At 36.6% G+C, this 12815-nt stretch overlaps 1 protein-coding gene across 1 annotated transcript; it reads right to left on the bottom strand.

Moving 5' to 3' along the window:
* Positions 1–1070: 1070 nt before the first annotated feature.
* LOC143347075 (sodium/potassium/calcium exchanger 4) lies at positions 1071–9175 on the bottom strand. Its single transcript, XM_076775944.1, has 9 exons — positions 9034–9175; positions 7575–7796; positions 6244–6431; positions 5587–5734; positions 5412–5513; positions 5285–5341; positions 4421–4630; positions 3777–3878; positions 1071–1780 (listed from the first exon to the last, which is right to left on the bottom strand). The coding sequence occupies exons 1-9, from the start codon at positions 9173–9175 to the stop codon at positions 1446–1448; spliced, it is 1506 nt and encodes a 501-aa protein (XP_076632059.1). The 3' UTR covers positions 1071–1445.
* Positions 9176–12815: the final 3640 nt, after the last annotated feature.

The raw sequence follows: 12815 nt of genomic DNA on the forward strand, positions 1-12815 counted from the left end.
GGATTGCAGTTAGCCACACTAATCAGCAGTTGTCAGCAGTGGTCATGTGTGACCAGAGGTTGTTAGGAGTGGGTAGCGTTGCTGAGCAGTGGTCAATAGCTTTCAGCAGGGATCAGCAGCACAGACGAGGTATACCTCGTCTAGGGTTTGACATGTTAGAAGAATTGGAGTTAACATTTTGTTTATTGCTAGGATACGTTTAACGGAAATTGTTTAATCATCGAATCAGAATAATAAAAGCTTCTCGAGACACAAGTTGAATTCTCCCGTATTTTCTAAGATTAAGAAAAACGGCTGCCATCTAGCGTCGAAGACAGCAAACTATTTCATGACAAACTTGGACGTTTTCCCACCAGGTTTTTTTACATTGTATTTTCAGGAAAAGAATTTTTTTCTCGAAAAAGCGTAGGTTTTCGAGGGTATGTGTATTTGTAAAAAATGATTGCAATCGACTCCCGCAACTAAAAATAATTTTTTCAGAATGATTTGAAATTTTTTAATATCGTCGGTAAAGTCGACCTATTCGAATATTTTTCTCGAAAGTTTGGTTGCCCAGGCGGCAGGGGAGGTGAACCCCTAGGGGAGGTGTCAGTGAATGCGGTTATAAAGTTATTTTTTTATTCCTCTTTAAAAATTATTTCCTTATATCGCAATTGAACAGCAAGCAGAGAAGATTGTATAAGGTCATCATCTATCAAATAACACTAATAATTAATTATAAAAACAATAATAGCTGATATTAATAATTATACGACTATTATTAACAATTATTCACAATTCAGGAAACATATCATAGACATAATACAGATACATTTGATCAAAGAAAACTAAAATTGGGAGATACGCGATGCTGCATCGTGCAGCGAGTCTTAGAATCGAGTCATCCGCCAGTTCGTAAGTCGGCCCTGAAATTGGTACTTTATTTCTCCAACGCACCCCGTGGGGAACCAAAAGGACACGATTTAACCTGTCTGGCTTAGAGAGGGATACAAAAAACACGAAACAAATATTTTGAAAGTATTACGACCAAGTATGAGTGGTTTATTAAAAGTATTTTGCACGTTTAATGTAGATATTTATACGTATATCTGTCTACATATATACATGCACACATACATCCATACATGCATACATTTGCGCAAGCACCCAAACCTGACCCACACACACACACACGCATACAATACAAAGCTGCACGGGCGCGCGCGCAGCGTTTAAGAAAATCAATTCGAAGCCTAAATAACTGTTCGCGAGCACAAATCGGTCGTCATTTAGCCGAGTATGCATTAGCATGTCATCGATTCGATGCAATGTGTCTGTAAAAAAAATATTACATAATTCGACATGTACATACAGTTAACGATCAGTCAGAAATGTCCTGTTTATATGAAGTATCGTCCGAGGATAAACGGTTGATAGATTTGTGGAGGTTCGGGATATGGCAAATGTCAGTCAACGCATACCGGTAAATTGACCACGAAGAACGTATTAAGCTCAAGGATAGAAGCGAACGTTAAGAAAATGGCGTACATTATCAGACAGACGACCCCGACGCTTTTGGTCAATTTGAATTTGTTGACCGCGAGGGAAATGTAAAGAACGGCCAAAGTGGAAAATAACGATATCGCGCTGTAAACGAGACCCTGCGAATTGATCTGCACTTGGTGCTGGCCAGGTACCGTGGGGAACAGTGCTGCTTTTAGGAACCAAGGCAGCCCGAGACAAAGCAACACGTCGAACACGTTCGATCCTATCGAGTTACTTATACCCATAGCTCCGTATCCTGAAAATAAAACAAAAAATTAGAAGGAAACAGAAGTGAAATTAATGTCAGTGATTACCGGTGAAATATTGTTTGCTAACAAACGGTAATTCAAACAGTATTTATTACGCTCTGGGTCTCGTAATCGAGCATCTTTAATTTCATGTATCGGCCACCAGAGAGCGCCTGCTAACATTGTTAAGTCCTTGTTAAGTTCTATATTCGAGAACTCAAACAATATGTATGGAATATACAGGATGTTCGGCCGCTCCTGGGAAAAATTTTAATGGCAGATTCTAGAGGCTAAAATAAGACGAAAATCAAGAATAGCAATTTGTTGATGGAGGCTTCGTTAAAAAGTTATTAACAATTACATTCAAAAATTTCAAATCGTTCTGGAAACATTATATTTAGTTACAGGGGGCAATTACAATCGTTTTTGGTCATTATACATACCCCCGAACTCCTACGCACTATCAAGAAAAAAATTCCTTAGCGAAAATCTAATCAGGTGTATTTCGACGAAAAAAAAAATTTCAAATCGTTCTGGAAAAATTATTTTTAGTTGCAGGGGTCAATTGTAAGCATTTTTGGTCAACAGACATACCCGCGAAATCCTACTCAGTTTCGAGAAAAAAATTCGTGAAGGTGTGAAATTTTTGGGTGAAAAAAAAGACTTTCGAATCGTCTTGGAAAAATTATTTTCAGTTGCGGGGGTCAATTACAATCATTTTTGGTGAATAGACCTACCCCTGAAATCCTACTCACTTTCTAGAAAAAAATTCAGAACGGGCGGAATTTTAAACGTTAATAACTTTTTAACGAAGCCTCGATCAACAAATTGCTATTCTTGATTTTCGTCTTATTTTGGCCTCTAGAATCCCCCATAAAAATTTTTCCCAGGGGTGGCCGAACACCCTGTATATAAGCGCCATAGTTAACTAGTTGTAAGACTATGTACTTCTTTATGGTACCAAACCATATATTTTATATCTCCAGTAATAATAAGTATAAACTCTAAGGTAGAACAGTCCATCATGCAATAAGTGGTAGCTCGACTGCAACTCTCAAATTGTATTAGCTAGTATTTTTAAGACTCACGCACAGTACTCGTATTTCTCAACTAGTGCAAAAGCTGAACACTACACACATAGATCTAAAAAGTGCAATACTGTATCTAGTTTAATATTATCTTTATAACTGAATTTATGGGCTCAACTGGAGCTTAAGATCTTTATTCAATAAATAGAATATAATACAGAACACAAACACTCAAATGATAGATTTCTACTGCAGTTTCATGCGTACCTATTTCGATCAAAAGACTTTTGACATTGCAACTGAATGCAAATAACTGTAGAAACAATTGTCAATGCGAATTATGTTACTTTTAATACCATATGCGAAATGATAAAGCTTAGAAAATAATATGCATGTACTTATATGATCAATTTAAAGGCACCAAACCTTGTATGTGGCATATTACGTACAAGCAATCGTGTCTTTTCTCTTTAATTACTTCATTATTATTGGGTTTGGTTGAAAACTTATTTGTACGTGGTATCGACCACCATTAAATTTTTTAACAAAATTCTGCACGTTTGCCTCTGCATTGGTCGTGTATCTTACGAGTGAAAATTGTGACACGTCAGTATTAATTACGGTTAATCGTCGCGACCAGAGCGGATCATTAACGAATATTACGCACGACGCGAACGACGTGGCTCGTGACCGAGCGCAAAAGAAACGTTTCCAAGATTGACCAAATTTGATAATAGGGTCGCGATAGCGTCACACGCCGCGCTATCGTAACCCAGTCTTCTTACGATAGCATTATCGCGATCGTTACTCGCTAGTTATATATATTATTTCTTGATTGTTGGCGATTATCTGCGACGAATCGCGGTGAGTCACAACCGTCGCCGTTTCGAGCCGCGTTCAAACGAGAATTTATTTTAACCGATATTTCTGTAATGAACGCCGCGAGAAACGAGCACTTAAAAAGCCCGGGAATTACCTTGATTCGCGACGATAACGCTTGACACAGCCTCCGGTACGCTCATTCCTGCCGCAAGAAAGGTCAATCCCATTATGGAGTCGGGGATCCTAAACGTATCGCCTGAAATAATGATCGATTGTCACGCGACGTGAAAACACAAGTTTTTTGACCGTTCGTCCTTTCCATTTAGTCTGCGGACGTTGGCTAAATTAATACGACCACTATTGACCACCAGTGGCCACTAGTGACCACATGTTAAGTAGAAAAGGAATAATAGAAATTCAAGATACTTCACATCCAACCATTGCACGAATTTAATTCAGAAAGATAGATTCAAAAATGGGCGAAACATTTTGTTAATTATTTCACGGATTTAGGCCGGAAGACTTAACCCTGAATTCTCCTAATGTTTAATACAATAATTGTCTTTTTGAAGAGAATCTATACTCCCAATATTTATAAACAAATGTTTCTCACGTTTATTTCAAATTAATTCATTATCAAGTTAGTTTTATTGATTATGAATTTCATTTTTCGTATTCTACTATGTACATTTGTGGAATAACGAATTATTTGATGGAAAATCGTATTCATCTGGTCGCTTATAGATACTCCAAAAAATCGAACAAACAATCGAATTTAAATTATCGTAAGACGCGTACCGATTACAGTGATGACCCATCCGACTATGTACGAAGTACTTGCGATCCATACTACGCACATAATGAACGTAAGAATGTACCAAGATTTCAGTGAACTTCTCCGACAATCGGGTATCGTTATGAGAAGTACGAAATTAATCGGCCACGTGATCACCCACCATAATTTCTCGCACGTCGAACTTGGCCAGTTGATCATGTTTACGATGTCGTCTAAAAAAAAGTATATATTTTTCTTAATAATCGAAACGATTCTATGATTAGCGTCTATTCTTAAACAAATAAAAAACAATCTAGTGGTATATTTTTTTCTACAGCAATCTTGATCGCCGCCATTGTAATTTCTAGGACACTGGAAAAGCCGTTTTCCCCACTCTTTTTATTTTACTGTGGCTTCCACTGATTTCAGCTTTTTATTGCTCAGAGTCTAACTTGTATGTATTTCGTTATCGCATTCACCTAAGCGATGCACATAGGTTTTGCACCCTTGTTATTCGCCTTTATGCAAATCAAATTCACCCTTTTGCAAACTACATGTATTTATGCAGAAAATTTTAATAGGGGTCATGGAAGATCATATTATTCCAAAGCTTATTACTTGTTTAAGAGTGCAGAGACTTGTATGTATTGAAATTAATAGTAAAGTAATAGCATATAATTAATGGTCTTAAACTACTGAGAAACCATACAAAAGTATTTAAAATTGAGAGGAATTTGAGAATCCGATTTTTAGAAATTATAAATAGAAATATTAGACTTTTGATGGTACTCTATGAATTAAAGTAGTGGTGGAAAAAAATACGCCATCATCCGTAAAACCACTAGATCGTTTTAGATTAGTTTGGTCTTATATTAAATAATATTTACCTGTCTCGTCCACCGCGTCGGATTCCATTAATTTAATGTCCGCATTTTTCACAACGTCTAAAAGCAATAAAAAGTTTTAAATATTCGTCAGCTATTTTTATACGCGTGTTCGACAAAGCAAGTTTACCGGTAGCGATCAGGGGGCTCTCTTCGGACAGGTTTTTATACTTTTTTCTTCTGCACGTTGTACGCTGAAGAAATTCGTTGATCGTACGACTGAAGCACATCGCTGAAACGAGAGACCGGTTACTGGGATTGATTCGATCGCGGTGAATTAGTAGAACGATTTGAGAAATACTTACTGAAAATGTATAAAACGTAGAACAGGATGAGAATCAGTGCTTCGTACCACTCGACGCGGCCGTTTCGCAACGTGAAAATTAATAATCCAACGGTGATCGTGTACGCGATGGTATCCCGCGTCACTGGCCACCATTCCAGACTCAATACCTACGAGCAATAAATTTTCTTTAATCCCTCTGCGATCGCGTGTCCGTCTAAACTCGACATTGCATTTCGGTTCAGTTCTTACATCGAGTACAGTTTGAAATAAAATGTTCCGACCCCCTTGTCATACAGGGTGTTCGGCCACCCCTAGGAAAAATTCTAACCCAGACCTAACCCAGACCAGAACGATTTGAAATTTTTGAATTTAATTGTTAATAACTTTTTAGCGAAGCCTCTATCGAGAAATTGGTATTCTTGGTATTCTATTCCCCATTAAAAATTTTCCCAGAGGTGGTCGAACACCCTGTGTATCTATCTTCTTGTAAAATATTGTGATGCAAATATCTCATAATCGTTTAGTTAGTATTTGCAATATAACATAGTTAAGACAAGAGAAAAGAAGAAAAGGAAAGTGGATAAGGCAACCCTAGTACACCCTCTCTCAGACATTTTAATTTCGATTTCTGTGTACGATACCATTGGAAGAAAATGTTTCCTGTTTCTGGACTCACCTGTTTCGCGAATAATCCGCAACAGGCGGGCACAGCCAACACGTTGAAGACGGCGGAACCGACAATCGTGCCTACGCCCAAGTCTCCTTCCGTCACGAAGGTTCCCACGACGTTAATGAACAATTCCGGACTAGAACTGGCCGCCGCCATGATCGTTGCTCCTGCAACGTCTTCCGTCAGGTTGATCTCTAGAAACACGAATGTACGAGTTATTCAATCATCACGATTCCCCTATCGCAAAGAAAGACACCATTTGTCTTTCGAAGAACCGTTTAACAATCGATTCGTTTGTACATAACAAATACCTTTGTAAAATATGCAGAGAGAATTGAAAATTAGCAGAGAGAAATAAGAATTAGAATAGAAAGAAATAGGATTACATAATCAAGAAATATACCAAGAAAATGTTTTCTTCGTAGATTTAAAGAACAGGGAAAAATAGAGGTGGAACTAATAGAAGGGATTACAGAAGTCTACTGTCTATAAGGAAAATTGTAGATTAAAAATTGCAGTTTATTTAAAACGAAAGATAAATAAATGCAAATAAATCCTTTTATCGCGTCACGAATTACACCTTTAGTTGCATCACGAAATCATTTCCTCCAGTTCCTGGAGCTGCTCGTCTCGACGTTATCTTTAACACACAACCGAAGGTATGTCAAGTTATACCGAGATCGAGTATTAACTGTATCTGACTCATTTCTATTGTTTTTCAATCGATCTTACTATTTTCAATGTTTACAAACGCGAGCGTCGAGCGGAGATAAGGAGCGATTGTAATTTCTCTGTCCACCCTTTCATCGCGTCAGTCGCGGCCTCGAGCTAGTGACACAATGAGAGGATTTACCGTGTTATCTATATTTTCAACCAGGAAAAAAAAATTAATATTCATTTTAATCAGCGGCAAAACACATCTCTGCGCTGATTCTCACAACTTATTTTTCAACGACTGTATCCCCTCATAATAATAAATAAAGCGAAGATAATCGTATAATTAAAATAGTAATTTTTCATTCACCAATGAACCAAGTTTGGAACGTTAAAAAACTTAAGAAGGTAAATAAATAATTTCTATATGTTCTGAATAGGAATGGACAGAATTCTATCGAAATAATAGACGATAAAAAATAATTATTTCATAGAGATAAAGTTTTTATTCGCTCGACGCGAAATATAATTTGATCGCAATTTTTGTCGAAGGGGTAACGCATGGAAAGTTGTTTACCTTTCGTACGTTGCTCGAAATCTTTATCTAGATAAGAATTATGTCCATCTCGAGTGTGGCAGATAAAAATATATTTTTTTTTTAAAAGTCACCGAGAACAACTTACTGTCGCAGATCTTTTTGATCGAGGGCACGAAGAAATCGTCGCAGACGATGGCGAGCAACAGGAACATGTAAATCGCTATTAGAAAATGGATCACTATCAGCCCCGACTGTCTTTGCTCCCGCGTCAAACCATCGGGCGGGAACTCTTTTATGGCTGGAGAAGTGCAGTTTATCTCTTCTGGTCCCAAGGTAACGGGTTCTAATTGCAAGAGTTTGCGAAGTCCTTCAAAGAAAAAAGCTAATGAACACCTGATGCAGAAAATACTGAAAACGATCGCCCAAAGGGAAGAAAGGCGGACGATAAAAAGTGGAGAAACAACCGAAGTCTTAATTTAATTAATAACAATTAAGTTACTAATTAAGACACCGGAAGTTTATTGCAATTTTACGTTTGTGCTTTAAATTTTATACGAATTATATAGTACGTTTCAAAACTGTCGAATAATTTCTTTTATAATATCAACGATTCGTCCCAATTTTTTTATGTCGAACGATTATGGACTTTGAATTGAATTTATAATGAAATTGTTCTTTACATATTTTATTTCATTACGGGAGCGCTGGAATTCATTGTTGTATCAAATTTTTGGTAAATGTTCAACGGCAGTCACAGCTCTAAAAAATATAATATTTATGATCAGAGAGTAAAACTACGGCTATACCGTAAAATTATCGTGTAGTTAAAGGCGTAATAAGATTAACAATCTGAACTAAAGGTATTGTTTGATTGATGAGTTTGAGCCAAACACTCAAACGTAATGAAGATAAAACATAGGGATTGTGTAATGGCCACGATCGTTTGTACTAAATTATTATGTGGAACGCGGGTATCGAAATTTCGTCTAGACATTTTGCACACGTCTCTAGAAACAAGGTATAGTCGTCATAGAGAAAGTAAAAAACAGACAGAAAGATTCTTAAAATTGCTGTTAAAGGGAGGATAAAAAATTCCTTAAATTGTTCCTTCAAATTTTCAAGTGCTTTTATTATTAAAATAGGAAACTACGTTGAATGGATTCTTTAAATTGCTCGTGAAAACTTTTTATCCGCGTGTTCGCGAGATATATCGCGATACGTAGATGATACTGTACCCTAAGCTCGTTATGTAATGAATCATTCGACATTTTTATATCCCGTCTCTTTAATTTCGTGTACACCTGTGGAGTCAGAGATGATCAGAATTCGAACGATAGACGAGTACTTTGCACAAAGAAGAAGAAGAAGATGTATTTACAAAATTTATACCATCGAAATATAATTCGATTGTGATTCACGGCGAACGAACAACGCGTTAAAAATAGTCTTTTGTTTACATATTACTAGTGACTCTCGTTTAATGTAATAATAAAGTCCATTGCGATAATGGAGATCGTTGTTTCCAATCGCGTCTGGCGAACGGAGGAAGAAAGAAAGATGGCGGAAAAGGGATGGCGCAAGGGATTTGAGAAAACGAAACTTACGCGTGTCCGTCGGTTTAACCGCACTTTCCATGCTGTTTGGCAGAAATATCGCTAACGCATTTACGAAAACCAGGTACATCGTCGGTACGACGATCATGCAGAGCATTCTGTAGCCAATCATTCGGCTCTGCTTACGCGCCATCGTGCAATTAATTCTCTATTCTCGTATTAGACTGATGAGATATTCAGCGATCGTGTCAACGATGCGACGTGGCCGTTCCGTTTGATACTGATTTTGTTTCGCGGTGTCCGGACAGCTACAACGCATCGATATTTTTCGTTTACGAGCCATTATCGACTTTACACAGATAAGATACTACAAAGCGCGTCAAGACATCCCTTCGTTGATAATCTGGCGAAAGGTAAGTGTTCCTGCTACTGAAACGCCAATAATTAAATACGCACCTATCGATTGACGTTGGGGCAATCGCCAGTCGTCGGTCGATCGCGTTCATCGATCTAAAACGAGCCTAAATCGTACCACTCAACGCGTCGACTGCCATAGCAAACCATACGAAGCGTATTTTATTGTTCATTCAGCTCCATGTTTTAAGAGTGTTCGTAATTTTTCTTGTACGAAAATATTAACAATTATAGAAGTTACGAGTCCAGTAGGAGGCCTTAAAAGAAGAAGTTCTGGTTGACTGATTGACACCAAACAAACCAAGATCTGACCCACATCCCTCGAGTTGTCCACGGAAAAGGAAACTTTGTTTTTAGACAATTGGAATTATTATTTAACATAGATCTATATCTAGATTTATTTTCTTCGACATCTAATCTTGACAATTAATTTTTGTAGTTTCTTAGAGAAAAATCATATCACCTAAATTTTTTAACAGTTCCCTAGAAATTTTTGTGAAAGAAGCGTATTTTTTTCCATGTTTTAAGAGAGTTCGTAATTTTTCTTGTACGAAAATATTAACAATTATAGGAGTTGTAATGAGTTCTGTGAGAGACTTTAAAAGAAGATAAAATAAAATGACTATGTGTTAAAATTAGTTACCAGTGTCCACAATACGATACGACAATATTACTTATATTTGCGAATATAAACAATTTCTCTTATTTTTGCAAGAGATCGTCTACCGAATCAAGAAGAAATTAAGTACGTACTAAAATTAACGTCATCGGCAGATGTTAACTACCAAAACATTTTAGGGTTTTCGCAGAAAATTCGACACGATTACGTATCGCGCATCTGGCATGCTTTAGCTTTGTGAAACGATAAAGTCGATACGTGTTTTTATAAACTTCGTAGGATCATTTCATAAGAATCGAAGAAGTTATATAAATATTTGTGGTAATCTTTTCTTAATTGGTCAACTGACTTTTTAATGATATTATAGAACCTCGATAGTTGTACGAAAACCACGTTCGTTATGTGGTATCGACGAGTGGAAGAAAGAGAGTGTGCTTCGTGTTTGTCAAGCGAATATTTTGAAGAACGTGTTGCACATATGTGACACTTGTATACAGGGTGTTCAGCCACCCCTGGGAAAAATTTTAATAGAGGATTCTAGAGGCCAAACTAAGACGAAAATCAAGAATACCAATTTGTTGATGGAGGCTTCGTTAAAAAGTTATTAATAATTATATTCAAAAATTTCAAATCGTTCTGGAAAAATTATTTTCGGTTGCGGGGGTCAATTACAATCATTTTTGGTGAATACACATACTTCCGAAATCCTATCCACTTTTGAGAAAAAAATTCGTGTAAGTGCTGAAAGTTTTGGGTGAAAAAAAAGACTTTCGAATCGTCTTGGAAAAATTATTTTTAGTTGCAGGGGTCAATTGCAAGCATTTTTGGTCAACAGACATACCCCCGAAATCCTACTCAGTTTCGAGAAAAAAATTCAGTACTGTCGAAACTTTAAACGTTAATAACTGTTTAACAAAGCCTTCATCAACAAATTGGTATTCTTGATTTTCGTCTTATTTTGACCTTTAGAATCCCCCATTAAAATTTTTCCCAAGGGTGGCTGAACACCCTTTATAAGTTTCTGCTCCGTGAAATAATATGACGTTGATCTGCCATTAAAAAACATTACGTGACACGTGACAGCAAATGCAGTAATAAATATTTTCACTATTTAAGATTGGTGCTCGATTTGGTAGAGAAACAGTACACGTAACAAACGTACCGTTTGTCCAAACAAACATTGAGTTAAACTATTCGACAAGTGCACGTGCACTTAACTAGCCACAGTCTGTTTAGTTCACACAATCTAGGTGACCATCGCTATTTCTGTTTGTGTTTACGAACAATGTCAATACCATTGGTACCGTGATAGCTTGTCTGCTGTCACTTTTGCTTAGAACTGTCTATCCATTGGAATTATCAGTGTTTCTGAAATTGTCGCAGTGACAAGGTACATCAACCGTTGGATCGATCGAGGCAAAACAGTTGTTCGGTTCCCAAGATCAACATATCACGTTAGAAGAAACAGTATGCATCAGAAGGAAATATCGTACAAGCATTCTAAGATGCAATGAATTTCATTTAATTTAATTTAACTAAATAGATACAAGAATTTTATTATTAAAAAAGTATGAATTTTCATTTCAAAAGATTAATCGTTTGAACGCAATTTTAGATACTAACGATTATTCAAGTCGTTTCAGGCCAACGAAGTTGGCCCCTTTGCTGCCTCGGAGAAGAATAATTACTATAATGAGACAAATAGTTGTAATGACAGATAATAGCCTTAAATCAAATAAAAAACCCACGCGTCCTCAACTAGCATCTACGATACGCGTACGTTAGTCTCGTAACTACGTTCATTCCCCGAATTCCAGCTACAAAATTTCAGAATGCGTTTCTGAGACATTGGATGCATAGAAACCGTAGGATCAAAGAAAATTCAATCGTTAGAACCTGAAAAATGGCGTCCGGAAGAGGACCAGGCGATCGAATTCCTTTAAAATAGTTTTTGCAAGTCCAGACTTTTTGCATAATGTTTACTTATATCATGAGGGGTAAGAAAATTTGGACACTGTCAGTTTTTTTGTTATAAATAAAACGTACTAGAAGGCTATATTCTGCATGTAACTCTATCTTGGATAAAACAATTTCAAATGTTAAATTTTCAAACTTTTGATGGGCTGAATTTTAGAAATTAGTTTCTGCTCTTTTTCTCGAATCACAGGATTTTCAATGCTTGTTTCTCGTTATGCTGGGGTTATCAAGTGTCAACGCATTAACATTTTCGTAATTTGTTTAGCCGTAAGACGATGCCCATTATTAAAGCTAATCGAGTCTGAAACACGATACAGAACTCATTGTACATGGTGTCTACTGTACTGAAAATTTACACTGCTCTGCTTTACGAATATTAACCTCGACTTGAAAAGCTATGGAAACAAATAACATAAATAAAACGTGAATATTGGGAAATATAGTCGATCATGATTCTATTTTTATTTACAAAACTTTAAATCTGAATCTCAATTATAATCTTTTCAGCAGTGCAATTGTCAAAACTCGAAGCTGCAAACTAATCTGAAAGCATGAATACGAACTTTTGTTATCTCCGAAAGTCAATAGACTCTTCAAAATTGATTTTTATCGTGGTTGGATTCTCGTTAATTCCCTAAATTCAATCACAATCCATTCAGTCATAATATTCTCGAGCCTCGAGGCTTTAAAATAATTTAAGAGCATAGAAAGGAATTTCCACTACCTCACGAAGTTGATAAACTCCTCAAAACTGATTTTCTTTCCATTCTCTGATTTGACCTCCTCAAATTTAATCACAACTCTTTCAGCCATAATATTTTCG

The sequence above is a fragment of the Colletes latitarsis genome, chromosome 10 (genome assembly GCF_051014445.1).
Source record: "Colletes latitarsis isolate SP2378_abdomen chromosome 10, iyColLati1, whole genome shotgun sequence".
NCBI lineage: Eukaryota > Metazoa > Arthropoda > Insecta > Hymenoptera > Colletidae > Colletes > Colletes latitarsis.